Raw genomic sequence first — 25,660 nt, forward strand, 5'->3', positions numbered from 1 at the left:
TTTAGTGTCTACAGACTGAAGGACATTTGTCTCTTCGTGTTTCCTGTCCCGTCTCATTCAGGATCTCCTTGTCCATGTCTCCAAAGCTCAGTTTTCTCAAGAATTTCCTCCTGCAATCAAATTACAATTATTTTTAGCATCCCCCCAACCAGATAATTTCATATACGTCTTGCTATCTCATTTGACGTTTTACCCTGATGTCCCCAACACATGCATTTATAGATATAAATATATATGGGGATATAAATAAATATATCAAATGCAGGATAGGAGTAATGTGACATTGAGTGTTATTCCCCAGTTAGTCAGGTAGAGGTAGGGAGGTCACTCGGCTACACTGAGCCACTGGCAGCCCAGGCCCCGCTGGTCCACTGGAGTGACTTGGCTTCATCTACAAACTCGCAATAAATATCTGGCCATCATTTATTTTAATTCACTCCTTTCTTGCTCAGATGGAATGAATTCTTAACCTTGTAGGACAAGGACACTCGCATGCTGCCTGCCTTGCCTTAGCTGCTAAATTATTCTTCATTCTTCAGGGGGAATAAAAAAAAAAAAATAAAAAAAAAAGGAGTCCGGCGTTGCTCAAACTGTCAGCTCCAATGAAAAGCACGCCTGAAAACGTTGTCACTGAACCCCTGGACAAGGAAAAGACGGGGAGTGGGCAGTGAAAGACAGGGTGAGAGTAGTGGGGGAGAGAAAAAAGGGGGGAAGGTGGGGGAGTCAGCAGCCTCCAGAGTGATTTATTTGCCAAATCAGGACACAATGAGTCGATTATGAGTCCTCTAATAAGAGAGAGTGTTTGGGGACCCACTAATTGGGCATGATTGAGTTGCAGTCTGGGAGCCGGGCGAAAAGGGAACCTGGTCGGCGGCTGTCATGCAATCATCAGCTAATCAGAGCTTTGAAATTAAAACTGCGTGTTTAGGGTAGAGGACGGGATAATGGCAGGGACCTGTCTGAGCTCTGAGGCTGCCTGAGGAGGCTGTTACGGTGCGCATGTGTTTGTGCACTTGTTTGTGTGTGTTTATAAGTACAGTATGTATGTGTGTAGTGGATAAAACAGATTATTGTAAATGCTGTGTGTGTTTGTGCATGTGTGTGTGTGGGGCTCTCATCTCTGACTGTGCTCTGTGCTGGTCTTGATGAGGACAGTGAAGGAGCTGTAATCAGCCCAGCCCTTACGCTAATACTTCTATGGTGTGTGTGTGTGTGTGTGCGTGTGTGTGTGTGTAGCTTAATCTGCAGGTTAAAAAAAATATATATATATTTGTTTGTTTTTTAATAAAGGCAGAATTGAGAAATATAATCTAATCCAAAAGTAACTGTAAACTAATATGTTGTAGAGATTATTCAAAATAATATATCATTTTCAAAAATTGTTACTGTAATAGCAAAGACTTGGAATATTTTATATATTTATATATTAACAGGTATTTATACTCATTTGAAAAGTGAAAATGAACAACAATATGTTAGTCCTTTTGGTTAAACATGATTGAAAACAAAATGACAAGTCATCTTTAAAATAAAAATAAAAATACAAGTTTCCTCCATTATTAGCACATGCTAATGAAGTCCCACAGCTCTTGAAATAATAAATAAAGAAGGGGGTTTTAAAAATCCCAAATTAAACGGAAGGCTTCAGTTTCTCCAAAACAATGTTGGGAATTTATTTCAGTTGAACCGTTGTATTCCTGTGACGTCACTAGGGGGCAGTGTTTATCTGCAATGCATCGCGAGAGCAAACACACGAGGCTAATTGATGTCAGGTGCTACCTCTGGATCTGCGGTTAAAACAGAGTTGCAAAGCAGTATTACAATAAAAATGCAATCCAAGTAAAGGCTCTGAATTACAGGTAAGATGGAAAAATCACTTTTTAAAGAAAAATGTTTTTCTTCTTTTCTTTTTGCAACTTTATTGTGTTAAATGTTTTTTTAACATGGTGGCCTGTGTTGGTCCAACTTCTTGGACGCATTTTAAGGCCACTTTGGTGTCTCTCTACAAATTTATATACATTTCCATAATATCACTGTCAGAAGTTACAGCTTTCTCAATACTGACTTTATGGTAAGATTAATGTAGGTTAATGGTTTTCATAATATTTACAGGGAAAAAAGTAAGTATAGCTCTACAATACCATTTTCAAACATTATAGTTGTAATTTTAACCACTATAGATATTTTTTATAATTTTGTGTTTTTTTCCCCTCATTACAGAAAACAAGCTGGAGGACTGTATATGTGCAGGTCTGCTTGAGTCATTGCTTCATGGGATTTGAGTGCAAAAAGCACAGTAAGTGTCTGAAACATGTCCACTATCATTTAACTGGAAATTAATTTAAAAAACAAAACACTCATGTTAATTTTGGCTGCTGTAGATTCATGTATTCAGATATAATTATTTCAGACAGTCGTTAGAAGTATATAAGATATTTATATTTTTCATTTTTCCTCATAACTAATGCATTTTCCAGCTGTTTATCCATGCTCTAATATTAAAGTGAAGGGATCAGTGAGACACTTGAGTCCAATGACATCTGTATCATGTGTTTCAGTGAGAACTGATTTTGAGAATAACTTTTATTTTTTTTAAGTACATCATTTTTTTTCTCTGAGCTCTCCTATTTTCTATCTGTGTCCACAAATTAGCCCCCAAACAAACCAACACACACAGTATTTCTTTCAATCCACCCAAGGCCTTGTCTAATTGTAAATGCGCCTTACATCTAAAGAGGGCCTCACTATAAAAATCTGAAGTGGGTTTAGGCATAAATGGGATTAATTCCCAAAGAATGTCCTTTGCTCTTCCTCCCATAATTTCATTTGCAGGGTCCACAGGATGAATAGCCAAGCAGGCAGTGATGTGGAACTGGAGGACAGGCCTTGCGGGGCCTGTGCTGCTACACCGCAGCCTTCAGGTTATGTTACCTTGATAATGTCACAGCTGCAGGAACCACACCGCCCACCGTACAGGACACAGGAAATCCAATTATCCGCCTTCTAATGTGTGGGAATTTTACGCTCTCATTTCTTAGACTTTGGCTCCAGCTCTGCTTGAGGGCAAACCTACCTGAGACAGATTCCTAGGATTGTTATTTATCAATTTATTAACCTGGAAAATGTCCACTGGCTTTTTGACTGAAATCAATATTTGAAGAAAGTTAGAATATAGTGGAACCAAAAAAAAAAAATCTTTACAAAACCATTAGATTAAAATTTTAAAATCAGTTAATTTAACTTAATTTACATCCTTTTTGTGCATCTACTTTAAATCTGATATCTTTATTCATACATACAGTATCTTAGTTGCACAAACAACACACAGTCCCACACAGAAAGACAAACAGGAGCAACCCAATTCATCCTGGAGTCAGCCAGGTCTTTGCAATGGCTGTATATGGGAGCAGGTCCCCCACCTGCCTGGACCCCCGACTGTTTTTTGATTTAATTAAAAGGAAGAGGGTGCATCAATTTCAAGCGCGTGGCGGGGAGATGACAGTACACAAATTGAAAGTAAGCATCTCAGTGGAGCAGGGAGGGGGTTGGCCCATCATTAACATAGAAGACAATTCTGTGTGCTATGTAACAAGATTAGAAACATTATTATCATTCCACCGCGAGACATAAAACCCTGCCATGAAAAGAAAAAAAAAACAATCTCAAGAAGGCTCTTTACTCAGGACAGAGTGAGACAGGTTTGAAAAAAAAAACACAGGCAAGTGTTTTTTATACTGTCTGTGAAAATATGTAGCTCATTCCTTAGGGAGGTTTCATATTTTCTGATACTTTACCCCACACAGGAGTGATTATGTATCTCAGAAGTGATTATATATCCGCCCTCCCCTCCCTGCTGAACCCTAAGCACAGATCCAATGTATCAGTCCGGTTGCTTTCGGACCGGTCCAAAGGAATGTGAATGGGCTCCGAGCTCGAGGAGGAGCCCTATTAATGAACGGTAAAGACAGATGAGTCTCTCTCATGCCAAGCAGGTTGCCTCAATTGGATTAGCGAGGCTGAGATTGGGATGGATAGCTGTCTATGTGCCAAGTGGCCATTAGCCCGGCCAATATGCCAATATAACTGTACACAAAAACAGGTTCAGGATTCCCCTCAGTGATCTCAACACTCAGACTGGAGTTAGCAGCTGAGGATTTCTAAAGCATTAAAACTGTACTGACATACTAATGAGCAATAAACATTTATCAACTGTGATAATACGAAGGTTAAATAGTTGATTTAAGAGCTAAGGTCTTTAATTCTAAATGGCACCTGAGACGGATTCCCGTATTGCTTTCAATGTTCAGGAAATACAAATATCAGCATCCAGTACAAGTGATCTGTCAACGGCTGTCACACTGTACTTTATGAATGGAAAGCTGCCCGTTCCTGGCATGTATCAGAGCGGGTTGCTATGTTTCCGTGGCTGATGTCATGTTCTCGGCGAGGCGATGATGGGCACTGTAGATGTCAGTGGACACCAGGGGCCCTTCTCCAACCAACTATACAAATGGGCATGAGTGTGAAGAGCTGGGGAAATGTTATCAATCACCCCGCGTCCCAGTGGAGGAGCTGCTGGCGTTTGTGTAGAGAGTCCCTCTCATACTGATCCATATAAAAGGCTGTGTGATGTATTAGAGCAGATGAGCAGGGGCTGGCTCTGACACATGACTGACAGCTCATTTGACAGCCCCAGGAAAGTGTGCAGGGAAGTTTCAATCTAATCTAATGCTGCTGAAGGAATGAAATTGTGGTGTGAGATTATGTTTTCATGTTATATCCCCTCTAGGACAACACGAGCTGAATGGGATGAATATGATGTGGACGACCCCTGGTCGAGAAGGTACCTATGGAGCCAGACGCCGCAGTCGACTCTCAGTCGAGACCTCCTGACCCATGACTCCCACCTCAATCCACTTCAGTCCAGTGAATCAGGTTTCTGAAGAAAAAACAAGAAACTGGAACCCGGCTCAAAGCTACATCTGTGGGTAAACAAAAACATTTTTGTGTCATGCATTATGAATCAGCTGTCTCGTGGGGCTTTCCAAACAGGTAATCTCTGTCATTCAATCGCTTGACCGCAGAACCTGGGTCCTCCTGAAACGGGATAGTCACAAAACAGACATTAATATTAAGTGCAAGACGGATCAGCTTCACCTGCTTCTCCTTTTTTCATAAGTGCAGAATATCTGTGTATGCTACCTGCATCTTGAAATCAATACCTCTTATTCTGCAGTATAGGTTTACCTAGGTTTAATGCTATCTCACAATAAATCACTTATTTACTGACACAACATAAAATTAGCCCTTTGTAAAAAAATATACTTCCACATGCAAAAGGTCACAGAGGTCACAGAACATTTCTTAATTACACCAGAAATGTAAAATTATTTTACCAGAAAACTATTAAAGCCCAGGAGACTCAAACCTCCCAATGCGTGCTCCCACAATGATCAATCATAGAGCGCTAATTAGCCATTTTACAGCTATTAAAAAAAAGACACTCAGCCCTTTTCATTATGCCCCATCTATTTTCCCACCATTATGGCCTTTTCTCTTTTTTTTTCAACTTTTGAAAGTTATTAGAAACTTCTGCTGCACAGAGGAATAAAGCTTTCCACACTGGACGTGCCAGGCTTTCTTCCCCTCCGTCCAGTGCCTTTTGCTTGCAGAATGAGGTCAGCTGTTGGCCCACAAGTGTTGAGTGTCAGCTGCTGTTTTTCCATTGAAACAGACTACACTCGGGTGTTTAGCCCTCTGACAGCCTGACGTTGGCCTCTTAGCAGCCCGGCGACCGCAGAACCTGATCCCACACAGTCAAGCGTCTGCCCAGTCTAAACTCACCTTCCCCAGAACATGTCACACAAATATCTCCTCCCTCTGCTTCCTGTAGCACGCCTCTCCTCTCCTTTTACCTCTCTCTTCTCCATCTGTTTCCACACTTCAGCTTTTCCGCGTGTCCATATTTCCCAGCCAAAGCTCCTGCGAATGTTCGTATTGTCTAAGTGATCATTAAAATTTATGGCGAGCTGACTTCATCCGGCTTGCTAGGCCGCGCTGGCATAAGTCATAATTATGTGATGACACTGTAAGAAGCAGTGTCCACGCTGGCCCCTTCTTCCAGGCAAGTTAAATGATATAATTAGCCCAGTAAGAGGTGAACGCTCCAGATTGGATAAGTTATTAAATGTTTGGATGAACCTGAGCTCCATTTCCCTAACTACCGCTGTCTTCCTCTCGCTCCTGCTCCCTCCCTCCTCCCTCCATTAGCCCATTAGCAGTTATGTGATACTATATGCTGATGGGGCAGTGGACAGAGAAAGTGGGTAAATTAAGCCTGACCACTGGTTGTGTTATGGACTGCTCTTATAAGGTGCCACTGAAGGACACGGCAAGACTTAAGAGAACAGTACATAGACCTGATGGCACGGTAATATGAGCTCAGCTGAGTTCGTAAACTTGAAAAATGTCACTCTGACCTTCGTTATGATCCCCGACTGAACGTTATGCTGATTGCATTCATTAAGAACTCACTGTTTTTCCCCCGTGGAGCTATGGAAAGAGATTGTACTGTACAGCAAACACGGGTCAGACGGGCAAACGTGTCAAATTTAACCCATCAGATTGCTCAATTTGTCCCCAGTTAAGCTGTAATGGAAGGCAGTGCACCGAGGTTGACAGCATGCCTACCGCTGGGCCCTTGAGCCTCGGTGTGTGCGCCTGTGTGTGCGAGAGTGTGTCGCGCTCCACCAGAGGGTCTCACCAAGCATGACTGCGTGTTATTCACACTGACGAGTTCCACTGTTCACTGTCACCTCTCATTGTGAGGGGAAATAAGCCTGTGGAGAGAGCTGTGGCCAGGGGAGGGTGGAGGACAGAGGAGAGGCTGCAGGGAGCCCCTCGCCTCTTACAACCGCAGCCCAAGGATTTGTTTCTCTTCCAAGGCTCAATCTTCCTAAATATAAGTCCACATCTGAACAAACACTTGACAGACAGGAGCAGATATTCAGATGCAGCGTGCTCAGTAGCCTGGTTATGTTTTCTAACACATTCTTCCAGACAGTGGCGGAGGCCTAACTGTGTGTGTGTGGCCGTGTTCGGGGAGGGGTGAGTGTTATGGTGTTTGATTTGTTGTGAAGACTCGAGCAGCAGGACTCAGCAGAGTCCAGGTTGGCCCAGCAGGCCTGCCGAGAGTGACACTTCCTCTCTCTGTCTCGTCCTGCGGAGAGCCCTGACAGCAGGGACCTGGTGCTGAGCCGCGTCCCCGTTCATCATCACCAGAACCAACCACCCACAGCGGGCAGGAGGGTTTGTTTGGGGGGGGGGGGACTCAGTTATCTGTGTCACCCCACTGTCCCCCCACCACCACCTCCATCCCCCTCCTCCTCCTCCAGCTCTGTCTTTGGCCCTTCTCCAGAGAGACCAAAGGGCCGTTCTCTCTCGGCTCCCTGATTGTTTTTGTTCCTGTGAGCAGACAAATAGAGTTTGGCCTCTTACAAAAGAAAATGCCGGAGCTCATCTGATCTTACTGCCCTAAGGAGTGGCCTGGCCTGAAGGGCTAGTGATTGGAAAATTACAGTCCTGCTCCAGCCATATTGTCAGGGAGTCTCGGCCAGACTCTTTTCTCTTTGTGTGAAAGGCCATCAGCTGAATGGCCAATTGTGCACTTGTAACGCATCCATCAATACTATGGAGTGATTGGCTGTTGATGGCGCTAATTTAGACCTGGATCATTAGTGTTGTTATCCCAATTTGGGTAACTTCTTCAACTCTGATTACAATATATGTGAATACAGAGCAAATTACGGTGGTAGATATTGTCTTTGCAAGGCTGATTAACCTCGTTTTTAAAATGTAACATGTAAAGGAGCAGTTTTTAGGATTTAGTGGCATCTTGCGGTGAGGATTGAAGCATCTCCCATTTGCCAAGCATAAACTTCCAGTTAGGACTCATTCAGTGCTCTTTATTCTCTTTATTATTTATTGAGAGCTGAATTATTCACAGATGACTCTTCCGTTACAAAATAAATGGACCAGAAGATTTAAACCTATAAGCACTGAATTAACCAGTTCTACTTTAAAAATCAGCGTTTTCTGACTCTGTTTTGCTTTTCCCAGAGGGGCTGCTGACTCTGATGGCTGATACAAAAACTGGGCACTGCAACATGATGGATATTGTGGAGGAGGACCCGCTCCCTATGTAGATATAAACAGATTATTTTAAAGGCTTGGACTTTTCACATTGAACAGCCGCGGACAGTTTCAGTCACTATTCATAGTGCAGTTGTTGGTCCACGTCAGCCCCTGGTGGAAAATAGGAGGGTGGGGAGGTGAGCTTACCATCTTCCTACGGCAGACACCGGGTGAAAGTGACACAAAATGTTTCTTCTAAGTCTCATGCGAATGTCTGTCAAATAATCAACTCAAAACTAACTTCACTTCAGAGAGGCGGCAGCAGCTGCCTTGACTTAAGTTTTTTTGACTGGACTGGAATTATGAGTTTTGCGCAGTTTGTCTGCTTGCCATGCCTACAGTCCAGTCACAAAAAATGGTTGCACGCTGATGACCGACACATAAACTATGAATTGGCCTGAAGGTAACAAAAACACAACAATTCTTGTTTTTCATATTATTATACACTTGAGGAAACATACCTATATCTAGGCCAGTATGCCCCCCTAAATCCTACACACTGGACCTTTAACTCTGTGAGAAATGTTTAAACATACATTGATAATACATGATAGCTGGTCAACAAAATTCAAACAGCAGTCACACATTTGGTCTTTGGGTAAAAATACCTGTTGCGGCTCCAGAGTGATGTTCAAGCCGCCCATTCCTGCCACACAAGTGGCTCTCTGAGAAGTGATTACAATTGGGGATGAAAGGAGGAGTAAAACAAGGGCCTTGTCAGTGCAGACCCTCCAGATTTGAGGTCAATTTCGCCCCCTGATTGCGTGTATTTTTGTGCATCCATGGGGGAGGGAGAGATGGAGTGAGAGTTTACGGTTGCCTCATCGAAGCCATCATCTTCATCTGACGAGCACAGGCTGAAGCCGTCCTCATCCTTTTATTTTTTTCCTCCACCTCCCTGTCTTTTATTCTTCCATGCCTCCCCCTCTTTCCCTTTTTTCCTCCCCTCATCCCTATCTCTGCTCCTCTTCCACCCCTTGGCCCTGGCCCTCTGCCTGCTCTTTCGCTCACCCCCCATGTTCGCAAATCACTTCTTCCCGTGTCAGCAGGTAAATTGTTTTGTCCTCCCATTCCCTGCTTTCATTACCTTGTGTAAATTAAGCGATATGTCGTCCACCGGTGCGCGCCAGAGCACTCACTGCGCCAACGCCAAAATCATGAGATTTGGCATAATAAATGAAGACAAACTGGCAGTAGCAGTGCTCCTCTCCGTGCGGGCTTGCCTTCATTATTCGCTTAACTTGCCGGAGAAAATGACTTAACCCTGACCTGTGTATTTCGTCCCATATTCACTTCAGATAAAAGCCTTTTTACAGCGCACAACAATTTATATTCCAGCAAAGAGGCTGCTTTTCTCTGTCAGTTTTCCAATCTCAGCTCCTGAACACACGTCATTAAACTTGTCTTGCCTTCCTGTATTTGTCCATCAGTCCTTCTTTTTACATAAAATCTGGCAGCATTATTCTGGGATTTGATGGCACCCACTCATTTTTTCCCCTTGGAATGTTTGATTGGAAGAAATATAGCCGGGCTGGGGCTATCTCCTCTCTTCTGTGGAATCATGCACTTGATGAAATAGTGTTCCCCCAGCAAGAATAATAAAAACAGACTTGTGCATTACAGGGGGCTCTCAATCTGCCAGCTGGGTTGAGCTGAGGGGAAAAAAAACAACAAAAAAAAGCACCCTGCTCCTGACAGATTTTTATAGTTATCCCAGCAGATAAATGGAAACGGGTGACCAGGCTGGGGAAGGCCACTATGGAACCGTTGGCTGCATGGCTGGACAATAGCATGAGGTGCGGTGTGGACATTAAGGGTTTGACCACAGAGACGAGGGCTCTGATACCACTAGAGATGTCCTTTCCTATTTAGAGAGAAACCTTTGAGAAATTGTGGCTACTACTAAAACACAGCTTTTACACAGATGAACAAAAATTAAAACACCCAGCAATTTAATTTGGTTTTATGTTACTAAACCTTTTCTTCTGTCCCTCATAGGTAGTGGTAGTGACAGAGAGGAAAGTTAAAGTCCCGTGTTACACTGTGGTCTGGCTCCATTGAGAATGAACTGAATGAGACTAAAAGGGTGATTGCAACTGTCTTCAGGGTGATAGGTGTTCACTTTCCAATTTGGAGTGTCAGCATTACTATAATATCAAGCTCACTTCAATGTAAAAGGTCACAGACACTTTGCATGAAGTCTTTCTTTCACTGTTACTGGAGAAAAGCGTGTAGTTGTTAGTTTAGTAAGTCTAGTAAAAGATGGAAGTTGTTTTTACTTGTCAAAGAGCTACGAACAATCTGTGTGAAACAAGTTATGGAGCGTTTAATTAGCACTACGGCTGAATCTAAAGATTGTTTTCATTTTTTATTTATCTGTTGATTATTTTATGAACTATGTGTCAAGTTGCTTGATTTATAATCACAGTTTCGTAGTGCACAAGGAGATGTTTTAAAATGTCAACCAACAGTCTTAAACTCAAATATTTTCTTTTTACAATCACAATAAACAGAGAAAAGCCACAAATCCTCATATTTGAGAAGCTAGAGCATGCAAATTGGCATTTTTGCCTTTAAAATGACTGAAATGACTGTTCATTCAAAGCATGTTTTTATGTTTTATTGTGACTTTATGTAGAAGTGTAGAATTAATATTTCAGTGTATAAAGCCAGAATAAGATTTCCCCCTACATTTGAGCACTTGAGTCATTCTTGTCCTCCACATTGCATTAATGGTATTTGTTTTACACTGGAGAGCATCATTTCTCCTAAAAACTGACAATCAGAAAAAAATTAAAATTTTAAATTTCATGTTCAAATCATAGACATCAGCCTAAATCTTTGGGTGATCAAAAGGTCCCTGCCTATAGCCATAAGTTATTTAGCTGCCACTAAATAAGTACATGTGGTAAAATGTTCACTTTTGCAGCTAAATTGAATGCATGCATTGATGGAGAGACATATTTTTTTCAGCTACTTTGACTTGTTGGCCATTATCAAATTCAAGTGGAAAAACACTAAGCCCAACACTCCTACAGCAGTAATGTGAAACTTCATGAAACCAAATGTGAGCAGCAGTTTCATCACTAAAATAAGGAGCTGGAAGGTGCCAGGTTTAAATGGAGGCTGAAAATTTCCATTGTGGATTGTACTGTACCTTAAGAGTTTGCCTTCTGGGAAGATAATCAGCCATAAATGGTGCTCGTTTCCACCTCACAGGCACTGATTAATCAGCCAAACTAAGCAGGCTAATCAATCTACCTCTCGTGCTTTCCACACCGGGCATGGAGAGCTTTTTGTTGTCTGCATCCTCCTCCTCTATTTAGCAGTAGAAGAGCAATGAATGAACACAAAAGCAATAGGATGTTTAGAACTGTTTCTAAATCCTAAATAATGCTAATGTGTCTTAAAAATTCTGCATGTTATTGATTCTGCTTATATTTGACCTTTCTGTAGCATTGATGGACCTCCAAAACATAACGAGCCATTGAAATACATAAGAAAGATATTATACAGAGTGCTTGATTTAAACTAAACAAAAGACAAAATATTTCTAATGGCTGTATACTTTTTTTGTATTTCTGGGGAAATCTCCCTATTATGTTATAGTCTGACAGTAGAATAAGAAATGTGAGGAGAGAACAAGAAGTATGACATCAAACAGAGGTACCCAGCTGGATTTGTAACAGGGACATTTTGACTATGCCCTGTATGTAGTTGACTTGGCATAGCACCCATAAAGGTGACTTTAAATAAAATATTGACTGTTTTTCTTTTTCTTTTCTTCTTTCTCAAAAATTTGATTATATTAGATCTGATACTGTCTCAGAAATGTATATTCATGGATCTTCATGTTTCCCTCAAATTTAGCCTGTAGTTTCATAACTAGTAAAGATCCATGATGAAAAAGTTTCCTCATGCCTCATATACACCAGTTAATAATAATTTCTGTTACTCTGCACGTTGGTTTTCTGCCTAACTTTCAGTGTTGTTTTGTAATAGGCTGCATCTTGCAATAGATTGTCCTGTTAATTTCACATAAAAATGAACGCTGACATTTCATATTTTCAGTATTTTCACACATTATTGCAACCCCGCACGGAATTTGTTTTCATTTTTTAAACTGCCTGAGTGTTGTGTCTCCATGCTCTCATGGACGAGGAACAGTCTGCAGTCAGAGTGTGTGACATGGAGGCTTTTCAGTCACATAAACTTCTAACCTTCTGGCGCTGTGCTTGCAGAATCACACATTTTTTGACTGAATTGTTTGTTGTTGTTTACAGACATGCCTTGGGGATATTAAAAGAGCAGATATGGGATCAACCAAGCAGGCTGAGCTTCAACCCGTCACCTGCAAAATTGACACGTCAAACCTTGGTGGGGCAGATTGACATGTCCACCCATGACAGTGACGCTTCTGAAACATTGTACAGGAGGGTCTCTAGGTGTGTAGAACAACAATCAAACCCCTGTTTACTATTTGATTTGCTTGACAACGACAAAAAAAATCACCTGAGATTTATTGGCCAGCTTTCCAGATAATTTTGTTAATGGCTCAGCTCACGCGGGGACAGAGAGCTGGAGCCTTTGAATCCTAATGAGAGATCTCAGGGTTGGCTCCAGAATTAGGCAGGGTCTTCATTGAAGATCCTTGTAGCCTGAGGGTAGAGGATTCTCATAAAAAGTAGCCAATATTCAGTTCTGTAATGTGTACTTTTACCCCACAACTGAAGGTACAGTTTTGAGGTGCTTGCACTTTACTTTTGAGTATTTACATTTGCTACTTCTGCTATATCTGTGAGAAAAATATGTTACTTTCTATGCCACATGTATAGTCTGGCTGCTCAGTTGCGTCAGTTGAAAAAAAGTAATACCAAAGATGATTTTGTTTATGTCAAACTATGCAATAGTAAACAAAATCTGAATCGGAATTGCAGTACAGAAAATTTACAGACTGAGACGCAACAACTTCCAACAAACTTCTTTAAAAAAAAAAAAATACACATTTTAAAAAGCATTCATGATTTTCTACATTTAATATAAAATAACTCTGTTGGCTAAAAATCGTTGCATTTGGTGAAGAGCACATTATGACTTCTTTAGGACTTGAAACTCACAGTTTGGGACTTGGGACTTGCCTGTCTTTACCTGGGACTTGAGTGCCAAGACTTGAGACTTATTTGTGACCTGCAAGACCATTACTTAGTCTCACCTGTGATTATTATTTACTTAGAAGATGAACCCTACCTTCATGTAGCCTATACAATATTAACAATCAATAGTATTATACTGTAAAGGACAATTGTGCATAATGGGTACTTTTACTTTTGATACTTTTAGTATGTTTTGCTGCCAATACCTTTGCACTTTCTGCTCAAACTGAATTTTAAATACAAGCTTTTTTTTTTTTTTTTTTTTTTACACTTGAGCATATTTTAAGTTCTGGTATTGCTTATTTTGCTCAGGTAAAAGATCGAAGTACTTCTTCCACAACTGCCAATAGTATTTTCATATGGACCAGTATCACCTGTAGCAAAGGTCAAGAATTCAGACCCACAACATCACAAGTATCCAGACATTATTGAACTATCTGACACTTTGTCATGAATTCATTACTGATACACTAAACGTAATGTTGAATACAAAATTTACTATTTAAAATCTGTCAGTAAAAACAGTCATTTAAAATGCAAAGCGCTCCAGTAGCAGCTTTGCTCAGTGGCAGGGGCTCCCCCACCCTAAAAGGACGAGGAAAAGAATGATACAAACAAAGAGGAAAGAAAAAAAAAACTCGAAAATTCAACTCATTTTTTACTGTATGAAAGTTTCACAAGGTCGTTTGGAGAGTCGTGTTAACACAATACCTGAATACAGATTTGTTTCCTTGTTCTACAAGTCACGGAGCCCGGAGTCTTTAAGCGATCATTATTACCATACAAATAGACAGATCTATTTAACAACCCCCTTTTTATCGCATAACACTTATTCTTTAGTGTTGCTCCCTGAAAGGCACTGAAATGCGTCTCCCCCTCCCCCCCTTTTTTTTTGCAGGGAAATCGTCTCCGGGTTGATAAAGGCTCAGAGCAATAGAAGAAGCAAGGCTGACATCTTCTTAAGAGATGATAGGAGGGCCAAATCAAATAGGATGGAGCAGTCACTCTTTTCACAGATAGGTAGCTCATTTCTGGTGGCTGAGAGTTTGCATCCCTAGTGGCGCTCTGCCTGGGAAAGATAGCTCACTCGGACTCCATTCATTATTTCATTCCCTGCCTCCTCTTTTCACGTCTTAGCTACTTCTTTTTTTCTTTTTTTTTTTGCTTTAATGAGTTGCCTATTTTTCTCAAGTGTTGATGAGGATCTTGGAATTTAGATTTGGAGACAAAATGTTTAATCAAAAGCGTTTTTCATTTGTGGAGAAGAGGCAAAAATCAATTATTTCTATTAGACAATGCTGATTGAAAATGAATGGAGGTGGTAGCAGTTTGAAACAAAGGCTCTGTAGTGGCAAAGATAAGTGTCAGTCTTGGCCCCCCGAGGTAAGATATGTGGTTTGGCTTAATAAGCAGTTAGCAAACATTTGCTGTTAAATCCATGCAGAGGGTTTACCATGGCAATATAATTATGGGCAAATACTTCATGATAAAACTTATAAGTCTATAATTGTGGAATACAGGTAAATAAGGTACAGGGTTCCCGCAGTCATGAAATGCCTGGAAAAGTCATTGAATTTTACAATCGCATTTTCCAGGCCTGAAATGAGTAAAAATCATGGAAATTTTTGTTGTATGTGGATAACCCCAGAGAGATGCAAAACAACACCAAAGAGATACAAAATGACCCCAAGGAGACACAAAATGACCACACAGGGACACAAAACGACCAGAGATGCAAAATGACAACAAAGAGATGCAAAAGAACCACAGAGATGCAAAATGACTACAAAAAGATGCAAAAACAACCACAAAGATGACCCCCAAGAGACACAAAAAACATCACAGACCCCTGAAAAGATGCCAAACATTCTTATTATGGGTCCTTTTATCAAATCATTTAAACTTAAGTATTCTTTACTTTATGATCTGTGTCATCACTTTTCTCTGCAGTGTAACTTCCCAGTAAGTTGCGGGAACTTTTCACGGACACTATTTACAGCCTGACTTAATCAATCAGGCACAAGCTCCATATGATATTCAGCCTGGCACTTCCTGAAGAGCACTTTGCTATCATATCCCTCACATTCTTTGCAAATCCTTTTGAAAATTATTTATAAAAATTAACTTCTCTTGCAGAGGGCTCATTGAAAAGAAGAATTACATGAAAGATAAAACACTTTATCACCAGTGAAAGACTAGACAATGTACATCGAGAAATTGGGAAGATGGCAGAAACAATGAATATTAAGTGCCTAAGAATCTAAAGCTGCTGACTAAATTGAAACTGTATATCCTGAGGGGGCAAGGTTTCCAAATTGCTAATTACTGCCTGAAAGGGGACTGTTTCTGATATGTTTGCTTGTGAAAGGCTGTCGCTTAATGAAGTAGTGGCTCAAGTTTTTTTTTTTTATATTCCCACTCTCCAGCTTTCAGGGCTCTCTCCGGACTTTCCTCCCAGGCCAGAACAATGGTGGGCCCAGGAGCCCAGCTTCCCCACAGGCCCCGGCAAGAGGAGGCCGGGGGCTGGGTACTGAGGGAGCCGCTCAGCACGCTGAAATATGGAGGCGACAGATAAGGTGGCAGCGGCACAGAGAGGCCCTCTCCCATGGGCCCAAGGGGAAATTTGCAGTTATTAAGAGGAAGATGAGAGAGATTAAATGGCTTTTGTACTCATTTTCACAGACTTTTATTTTTTTTTATTATTTGGCCTGCCTTCATCTGAGAGATGAAAGAAGTGGTAAATGACTTTTTTTTCGGCTTCATTCAGAAACACACTGGCTTTGAGAGACAATTCTTCATTACTGAGAGCTGTCACACATCATAAAACACTTATTAGTGCACTATTGTTTTAAAAGGTGCAGAAGTAATAGAATTACAGTAATCTACAACTAATCACAAATGGAACATGGTTTGGGATTTTGTTTGAAGAAATTAACAAAATGTTACATTTAGATTTATCAAGATGAAGTATATCTTACTCAGATTTACACTGAGTAAGTATCATTGAAGGTTTGATTCAACTATATGGCAATTACTGTGGTAAATGGTTAATGGACTGCAACACTTTGATTGCACATGCTTCTAATTCACCCTTTAACACACATGCACACATATTGTAGATAGCAGTGGAGGTACGGTGCAAGGCTATGGCCTGACCTTCAGGAGCAGTTAGGGTTCAGTGTCCTGCTTAAGGACTCACCTAACCCTGGGATTGATATTATCTTGCAATGCAACCCAGTAATCCCACTAATGAGTAATAAAATCCAGATATCTGTCAGTATTTCAGCTCCTCCAGTTCCCTCGTCTCAAAGTCAGTGGGTTTTTTGAAAGGGTTTTTTGTTTTGTTCCGTTACATAAAATTCGTCAGTAAATACCTGACTCGCAAACTTTGAAGCTTTTATGTGTCTCAAAAAAGACGGTTGCTTACATGTGACTAATTGAGGCTACAGATCATCATCAAGCCGCACACAGCTTTACAGCCTCGTAGTGTGGTTCGTTAATAGCCTAATAATAGCTTTTTACCTCTGGCGATTGCATTTAGCTGTTAAAAATCCTGAAAAGAGTGTTCATTTGTGAAGATTGTCTTGCTGAACAAGTATAATAAACAGGCTTTTTTTTCCACAGAGCTTATTTTCTGTAACGATCCAAAATCCAATGGAAAGGCTTTTTGACGAGAGAACCAGGGCAACGTTAGCCCCTCCGGGTTGGCCTACAGAAAAATATCATCCCTCTGGCACTCTGTTATATTGTAATGAGTATTTTAGGTGCTTCACCTGACAGTATAATGCAATACAATACAACACCATAAACTCATCCTTTAAAAATCACTGTAAGATTGTAACGACACCCAACTAAAATATTCCATATTCCACCAAAATTGCTCTGGTTCCTGAACAGATTGTGTTCAAGGATTCTTGGAACCTTGGCACTGTTCAACAAACCCGCAGCATTTCCACCAGTTTTGCACACAATCATAGTAATCAAGGATGTGTCACCAACAGAGAGTGTTGCAAAATGCACAACTAAAGTAAATGTGTTATAATACATAAATATACTGTATTTTTTGCTTGAAGAGATGACTGTATGCTCTTTTTTTTGTTTGACAACTTCTAACTTGACCTCTATTGTTGCGCTCTCCATCCTGATTTTCCTACAGGTAGAACATGACGCACCCACTGATGTCCTCATGGTTTGCACCTCAGATCGAGAAAAACCTGCTTTTTTAGGTTTTGAACCAAGTTATTTTTGGTAAAAAAAAAAAAATGCTTTGAACTGTTCAAAAAATATTCCATAGGCCTATAGTACATCAAATTTTACAACCTCTCCCCACTTACTTTAATTTGCTTGGGTTTTTTGAGCATGCATCAAATATACAATAAACATGTTATGAATAATCAAATTAAGGCAAAATACTGCAACACTAATTCGCATAATCATGGAATAGAAAAGTTACAATAAAAACATGACAGATACTTTAAAAAATAGCCCATTATAACATAAATATGTACAATAGAGAGCTAAATTCAAAGTCTTGAGAGTTTTTCTTTTTTATTTGTTGGTTTGAGTGAGGTACTGTGACTAGGCAAGTATTTCTACAATTCTAGCTCCTAACCCTGATAATTTAAATTTAGCCTACAGGACATTTTTAGATTCGTTTTCCCTTAAGTGCACATTATAGGGAATAAAGTAATAATACACTACAATGTAGTATCAACATGATTTCTATTAGTTATCACAGACACATTACAGAAAAACCGCAATAACACAGCTGATTAAAATCATAGTTAACACCAGTAATTACCTAATATAAATAATTAGGCGATCGGTGGTAAAGTCAATTGCATTATCTGCAGCACTGCAGACTGAGTTTTTGGCGCTTATCTGCATGAACACTGTGGCGGTATGGCGTGCTGTCAGCGACCCGGAGACACCTGATTGGCTGGACGGCAGGGCGGAAGTGCGTCTGGTATCCCAGCTGTGCTGCTGAAAACAAAACAAGACAAGCTGCGACTGGTGAGTGCTCAAACTCATGGACCCTCTGCTGCCTATTATTACCCAACATCGTGATAACTGCTATTATGACACGGTGACTCTGCTAAACGCTGCTAAACGCTGTTCAGTGGTGTGTTTCGCTGATAGTTAACAGAGGGGATATGTGTGTATGGTGTGTGTGTGTGTGTGTGTGTGTGTTCAGGCTGTCCTTGTGCTCAGCTCACGTGTTGGATGTTATGTAACACAGTGCATGCAGGCAGCTCAGCCTCTGCTGTTGTTTAGCTGCACTGATGTTGCAGCTTTCTCAGCTAACTGTGAAGATGCTGTGAGTGTTTTTGTAGCTGCTGGTGATCTGACGATCAAACAAGATGCCATTTTAACGTCGGTGCAATCAAACCAGTGAAAGTTTCACAGTGTGGATGAGCATCCACAATGTTATGATGTCAAAGCTAAAGCAAAAAACATTAGCCTGGGAATATTTTTACCCGTTCAAAACGCGATTGGAGATGCATGCTAGCATGTCTTGCTCCATTTTTAGCTGAGAGATTACACGCACAGCTTCAGATGATATCAGGGAATGTGTCAACTCCAGTGGTCAGATTAGATTTCACTGTCAAGAGCTCCTTGTTAGATGTACCGTTTCATATCAGTGCTCGACAGTTACATATTGAGAAAAACACTCTGAAAGAAGCCGAGATAACACACTTCTTTGATAATAACCACAGTTACAGATAGCTTTCAATAGCAGGGAGGCTGTATGATGTTATGTTGAGATCATAGACTTAAGGTTGAGATATAGTAATAACATTTTCTGGAAAATCAAATAAGAAACAGTTTATGGCTAAAATAACCAGATATGATCATGAGTTTTTGGCTAATCCAGCATATACAATATTATGACAAATCAAATTTAGTTGATCACATTGATGCAAAATCAATATAAAACCAACTACTGCAATAAAAGTATTGTTTGTTGGCCAACATAAGAAATATTAAAATGACAGCAATCACATTAGAAAGGACAGACAGTATATTATGTTATCATATATAATGCCATATCCTATATATTTACTTTTTCAACCTCTGCTATTATTACTGCTTGCTCACCAGCACATATAACCATTATAACGTGTTACCCACAAAATGATTGTTCATTATCAATTACTCGTCTTGTGTTATGTTGAATTTGTGAAGAAAATTTTGTTTTTCTCCCATGTCTCCACTGTGAATGAACCATAACAAAACATCTGTTTACAAACTCTCACACAACTCATGCAAAATAATCCAAGTCTCATTTATCCAGTCGTATGCTCAGTACTTCCCTAACGCCTGTATTTTTGCGAGAACTTAACCATTCAAAACACCTCCATGTCCAAGTAGCCACATGTGTTGCCACTCTGCATGTGCATGCCACTGAGCAGAGTAAAAGCACATGTGTTTGCCCTGGCATGTGACTCATCCGTGCATATGACTGTTTATGCAGTGTTTTAAATAGCAAGGTTTCAGTGAAAATGCATGCGCTTGAGCATACGACTGGATAAATGACACTTGGATTATACTGCAGTAGTTGTGTGCGAGTTTGTAAACAGATGTTTTAGAAGTGTTTTGCTGTTGTTAAATATGGTTCCCTATGACTTTAATTTATCTGGAGTTTTCCTCATTTATGAACTCTTCGTTCACTTTGGGGGTATGCAAGAAAAACATAGTCGTAAGCCATTAACATTAACCATAAGAGATATTGAGAAACCGCAGCTGGTACTGGTGTATCGATACCGCAGGAAATTAGTATTGAAACGGTTTCAAATATTTTGAATCAATATTCATCAGTAAATAGTTATTTCTGACATCACTAGAATATAGTGGTCATCAGAGGAGCTGCGTCTTAAGGCCCTTCAGCATTGGCTTCGCGTTAAGTGTTTGTTTACCGTCATTGCTGTAGACTAAGCTTTTATTTTGATGAAGCATCATCCATCGTGTTTAACTCTTTGTCTTGTCATCCCTTAAGTTTACTCTGTTGTGTCTTTGATTTGCAGCACCATGATGGATGAGCTGGTGCAGGACCTTGTGTCTGCTCTGGAGCAGACCTCAGAGCAAAGTAAGCTGGGGGAGCTGTGGGAGGAAATGGTCCTGAGTCCCCTGCACCAGCGCCGGCAGATCCGCCGCCGCAGAGGCCGCAAGCGCTATCGCGAATCTTCCCTCTATCCGCTAGAACACAGACGATGCTGGATTGAGGCCTCTGAGTCCAGCTTGGACGAGACTAAAGGATATAGGAACAACTCCTCCTCAACCATCACTGCCTCCGTGGCCAACTGCAGTGACTCTGACGACATGACTTCAACCAACCGATGGCGTTCTGTCATGAGAGGCCCGGTCAGGACTAGGCAACCCTCCTGGCCAGAGTCTGACTCCTTCACGGAGAATAATCCAGGTCGGCAACTCAGGAGGCGGAGGAAGGTCAAACGCATGACCTCAGATGTTGCAGTTGGGCTGCAGCAGAAGTTAAAGGTTTCTGGTGTGGACAGAAGACGGAGACACAGGCCGTCTAAGATGCAGCATCTGTCAGGATCGAAGAAGAGGTCTGGCGGTTGGGTGGGAGCAGACCGACAGTTGGAAGGAGCCAGGCTGATGGGAAAGGAGTGCTGGAAGAGAAAGATGGCCAAGGAACACCGAGATGCTGCAGAGGAGAACATGTCTGAGGGGTAATGTTGGATTCAAGGAAGGCAATTTGTATTTTCTTCCTCTTTTTATTTTTATGTGAGATTCAAACCTATCCCTTCATTCATTACACAGTTATTACACATCGCAAAATCCAAATGTTAACCGTGCCATTGCTTAAAAAGTCAGGATTAAAACCATACTGAAAAAGGAGCTCAAAACTCTAAAAGCCCTTTTTACCCTTTAAATGGAAAGTTACCAAGGCAGTTAAACCCATAACATAAAAGTCATGGGCATAACTACTATCAGACAGGAGCAATTAAACAAGGCGACATTTAAAATGATCTATACTGCCTGTCTTCATCGAGCCACTTGTCAATATTCAGCATGTCCTCAACTAAACCAAAAAAAAAAGTATCACAATCATACCGCACCACTTTAAAGTATTGAGTTGACATTAAAAATGAATGATAGAGTCTCTTCATCCTCATCTCCTATAGCTAAAATGATCACCAGGGAGGGATCTTTGATAGTTTTGCCTCCGGGCATCCGCCAGCTCATTATTTCCTTTCGAGAAATATTGTCACAAATAAATAAGTGACTTGGTGTGGTATTGATTTGTTTTGAAATGAATTCCTTTCTTGGGCTGGGTAATTAAAGCTCAGCCTGTCCCGGTGTCCCAGAGTGCAGCCTCTTGTGTGCATTTTATTTAGCAAAACTATGTGTGGCTGTAACTGGCAGCAGAGAGGGGCATTTTATTATTACAGCGCGGCAAAGATTACAGCACACTGTGGAATCAAAATTACTAAATGTGACTGACAATTGTATTACGTTTTCAGCTTGTCCTAGTGTTTTCTGATACGAAGAGCTGCAAGTTACACTTATTTTCTGTATTAATTAATTTGAACAATATCTATTTATGAATCATTTGGTCTTCTGAACATCAGAAAATTGTTGAGCTAAAGTTGATGTTTTTAAATGTCAAAACGTCGGTCCAAAACCCCAATATTAAATGTACAAAGCAAATCAAGTTTATTTGTGTAGCACCTGTCAACAATAAGGTCATTCTACTCTTAAGTGGATTACGTAACCCATAAAAAGGTTCCGGTGTTATAATACTAAATGCAGTGACTCTTTCGACTGTTAACAGTAGCAGTCCCGGTACCTCTAATTTGTTACCAGTACTCAATGATACCTTTTTTTCCCCAGTACTTTCTGTAGGTGAATACCAAAAAGGTATTTTCCGAACAAGCTACAGTCAGCAATCGATTGTGCTCCTGTGTTTTTTTAATCACACTCAGCCAAGTCTAGGTGTGTCTGTCTGCTTCCGTGTGTACATGCGTCTGCTTGTCTGACAAATATGTTGAATAAGCATGTAATTTGAAAGACTTCCTGGCTTTTTTTAGAGCTATGCAGTACCTCCACTACCTGTTTTAACTAGGCGTTCTTACCCAGGTGTGCTCTTTGGTACCAAAAATTGTCACGGATTGATTTAATGTGAATTAGCACTCCCTAGTATGGATGTAATTCAATTGGTGCCCCGAAAATCACTGAGTCTGGTGCAAACCTATCTCGATACGGAAAAAAATCAAATATCACAACATTTTTTTACTGAAATTCAATATCAAAAATGGCAACAGCATTGAAGGATTGACTGCTGGTGCTCTCACTCTGAGATTTTTGATGATTATTCATTGGTAACATGGATATAAAGACTAAGTGTGTAAAGGCAAATAATAAAACAGCTAGAAGAGACTGTTAAGAAAATTACAGTTATCACTTTACTGTAATACAGCCTTTAAAACCAGGAAAAGACAACTCATACAAAATTACGATATCCAAAATCTAAGACATTATCTAGTCTCATATCACATTAGCAATATAATATTTATATATTGCCCAACCCTAGTTGATGGTGCAAGAGGAAGGGACAGTGACTCACCAGAGTTATTAGAATTCATCCTATGGGGACCATGAACGTCTGTACAAGATGTCAAGGCAATCCATTTAATATTTGTTAAGATATTTTAATCTGGCTCAAAGTGATGAACCCACTGACTGACTGACTGACAACCATTGCCATTTGGAGAGCCATGCTGCTGCAGTGGCTACAAAAAACCCCACATATTTGAGAAGCTGAAATCAGAAAATGTTTGTCATGTCTGCATGAAAAATTACACCAACTATCAGTCAATAGTTAACGTAGTTGCAGATTAAGTTTCTGTAAATGGATTTACTGACTTATTGACAGATTGTTTCAGTATTACCGGTATATATCATTATTAAGGCTGCACGATAAGCCCAAATAAAGAAAAAAGGGGGATTTTAGTAGGAATGATTTTGATTTTAGTTTTGCATTTCATTGTTACTAAAAAAACATTAAAATGATGATGAGATTTTTGTTACCAAACAAGCATGTTCTCTTACATATGAAATATGATTTGTTGCCCAGCACATCTCTGTAATACCACATGGCTTCATCAATAATGGCATGTTGTAACTAATTTTAACTCAGATTTAAAAATTAGAGCTTCTGCAGTTTGGATATTGCATTGGGCCATATTGTGATTTAGATAATATTAAAATCAATTGTGCTACCCTGCTCATTATCATAGAATAACAAGGATTTTTCCTTGCAAAACCTTAAAAATATATATATTCTTTCTGATTGCAGAATAGTATTTTGGCATTAGACAGAAATGGTGGGCAGTGCAGTTCAGTTGTTTGCCATTTTAACATTCAGCCTGGGAGTTTCCATTCTCAGTGCTCCTGCACAATATATTTCCTTTGCAGCTCTCATTATCTGTTGATCATATAAAACATGTGAGAAGAAGACATTTGAGGTAAGCGGCGGAAATGGGACAGACAGAAGGCTTTACATCTTCTGGTTTAATTTGTGCTGACCTCCCTAGCCCCTAAACGGTACTTGTTTTCTTACTTTATGGAAAAATCAATAGCCGTTCTGACAGAAAACAGCTCCGGAGAAGAAATAAATGGGAACACCATGGCACGCTGTCAATCATTTCTCACTTACACAACGCCAACGCTCTTGATTGCTGCTCAGTAGACTGCCACGCTGCACTGAGGGCTGAACAATCTAATGGTTAAGCTGTGGCGGAGGCAAAGGATACGAACAAATGGCAGCCGTGATGAGGGGTTGACAGTGGTACAACAGCAATATTTATACTCCGAGTGTATGCTCCATTTAATGTCAGACACAGATGCCATTGTTGAAATGTCTTTTGAAGCACTTGGATTTCTTTGGTCTCCATTCATTCCATTAACCTTTTTCATATGGAGTGTCTGGTCTCTTAAAAACGTGCCTCTCCTCAAGGTCACTCCTCTTACATACGCTGAGCAGAGCTTTGCCTTCAGCCACCCAAGTTCAAGGGGAGCAGATGTTGGCAGCTCCAGTTGGGCTCCACATCCTTGATTAGACCTGGCCCAGCCTGCTGGCAGTGAGGCCACCTGGCACCCAGGCTGGCCCAGCAAGCAGGCCTCACCTGTGGGTAGACGCCGTCTCAGGCTCAGTCTCTGTCTCCAGCTGTGAGCTGCTACTGGTAATTCTGACTTGCCACCAGAAAAAAAAAAACAAAGCCGTTGTGCGTGCTTTTCTCACACTCGGCTTTATCATGCTGTAATTTATATTTTGAAAACTCTATGAGGAGTTTTTGGGAAAGCAGTGCAGCATTTGCCGAAGTTAATTTTCATAAATCTCTGAGACTAATCCAATTACTGCAGCTCAGGGATGGTGGGATAACCTTATAATCAGACACCCATGGAAGAGGGCATGGATTTGGGTTGGGGCCGCTTGTTTGAAGAGCCCACAGATCCATTGTTATCAGCGCTTTGCCCCCTCCGTCTCTGCCTCTTCTTTATTCCTCTGCAGAATGAGCCCGGGCTCAATAAATGGCGGCTAGCCTGTAATCTCTGTGCAAACTGGTCTGCCTCTCCCAGGAGCTGAGGATTATATCCTAATGATTAGTGCTCATCTGGATACTGTGTTTTGCTTCACCCCGTTGGCTTGTATAGAGACAATAGGGCCATGTGGGGACTTAAGTTTCTAAAACACTGGAGTGCAGTTTTTGTTTTTGCCCTTGCCTTTGTTTCACCATGGACATATGGTATTTTATGTAATTAAGACTTATTTGTTTTTGTAGCACCTAATCCACAATAGAATATCTTATGACTTGGGGGAAGTGCTGTTTAGTGTGTGAGCCAAAGTTCGCCCGAAATGTTTGTCAACTTTTCTTGACAAAGGTCACTGCTGAAGAAAGAAGAGGTGTTTCTTTAGGTCTCAAGAAAAATGGAGGTCTCAATTATTCATGGCATTAATTAGGCAGTACTTAATGGAAACGGTCTCACATCGGCCCTGTGCTGCTCCAAGCGACATCACATTACACCTTTAATACGGATAAATACTTAATGGGTGTCTCTAATTAATTGTTTATACCTGTGATTCTTTTAAAACTTTGAACAAAATCTCTCCAATAAGAAGCAAGCACATTTTTTTTAACTTAGAAAATAAGCGAAGATTCTATGCTGCTGAAAAGAGTTAATCACCACTTGCTCCTAATTTCTAAGAAAGGATGTGAATTGAAGCATGAAATCCAAAAAGGTTGTTTTTATAGAGCTTTTGGCTGTGTCCTCTACTGACGTTGGGAGTG

At 40.6% G+C, this 25,660-nt stretch overlaps 2 protein-coding genes across 3 annotated transcripts in view; both read left to right on the forward strand.

The window, feature by feature from the left end:
* Positions 1-775: 775 nt before the first annotated feature.
* On the forward strand, positions 776-18,139 carry LOC148187471 (uncharacterized). 2 transcript variants are annotated; one of them, XR_015778735.1, is made up of 5 exons: positions 776-1,859; positions 2,221-2,296; positions 4,790-4,988; positions 12,477-12,638; positions 14,245-18,139. XR_015778735.1 is itself a non-coding variant. In XM_088087696.1 (4 exons), exons 1-4 carry the CDS (start codon positions 4,897-4,899, stop codon positions 15,919-15,921), a joined length of 525 nt encoding a protein of 174 aa, XP_087943822.1. In that variant the 5' UTR covers positions 4,843-4,896; the 3' UTR covers positions 15,922-18,139. The 2 variants fall into 2 exon arrangements, 1 of the variants encoding a protein (XP_087943822.1); XM_088087696.1 differs by lacking the exons at positions 776-1,859; positions 2,221-2,296 and having other exon boundaries at positions 4,843-4,988; positions 14,245-14,366; positions 15,773-18,139.
* A 72-nt stretch (positions 18,140-18,211) lies between these two features.
* Positions 18,212-25,660, forward strand: part of LOC121953601 (G patch domain-containing protein 2-like) — a 56,519-nt gene continuing 49,070 nt past the window's right edge. Inside the window, 2 exon segments of the mRNA XM_088087383.1 lie at positions 18,212-18,359; positions 20,372-21,037. Of these exon segments, the coding sequence (XP_087943509.1) occupies positions 20,376-21,037 (662 nt within the window). The 5' untranslated portion in view covers positions 18,212-18,359; positions 20,372-20,375.

This window comes from Plectropomus leopardus, chromosome 14 (genome assembly GCF_026936395.1).
Source record: "Plectropomus leopardus strain MGB_pleo_1.0 chromosome 14, ASM2693639v1, whole genome shotgun sequence".
Classification (NCBI taxonomy): Eukaryota; Metazoa; Chordata; class Actinopteri; order Perciformes; family Serranidae; genus Plectropomus; species Plectropomus leopardus.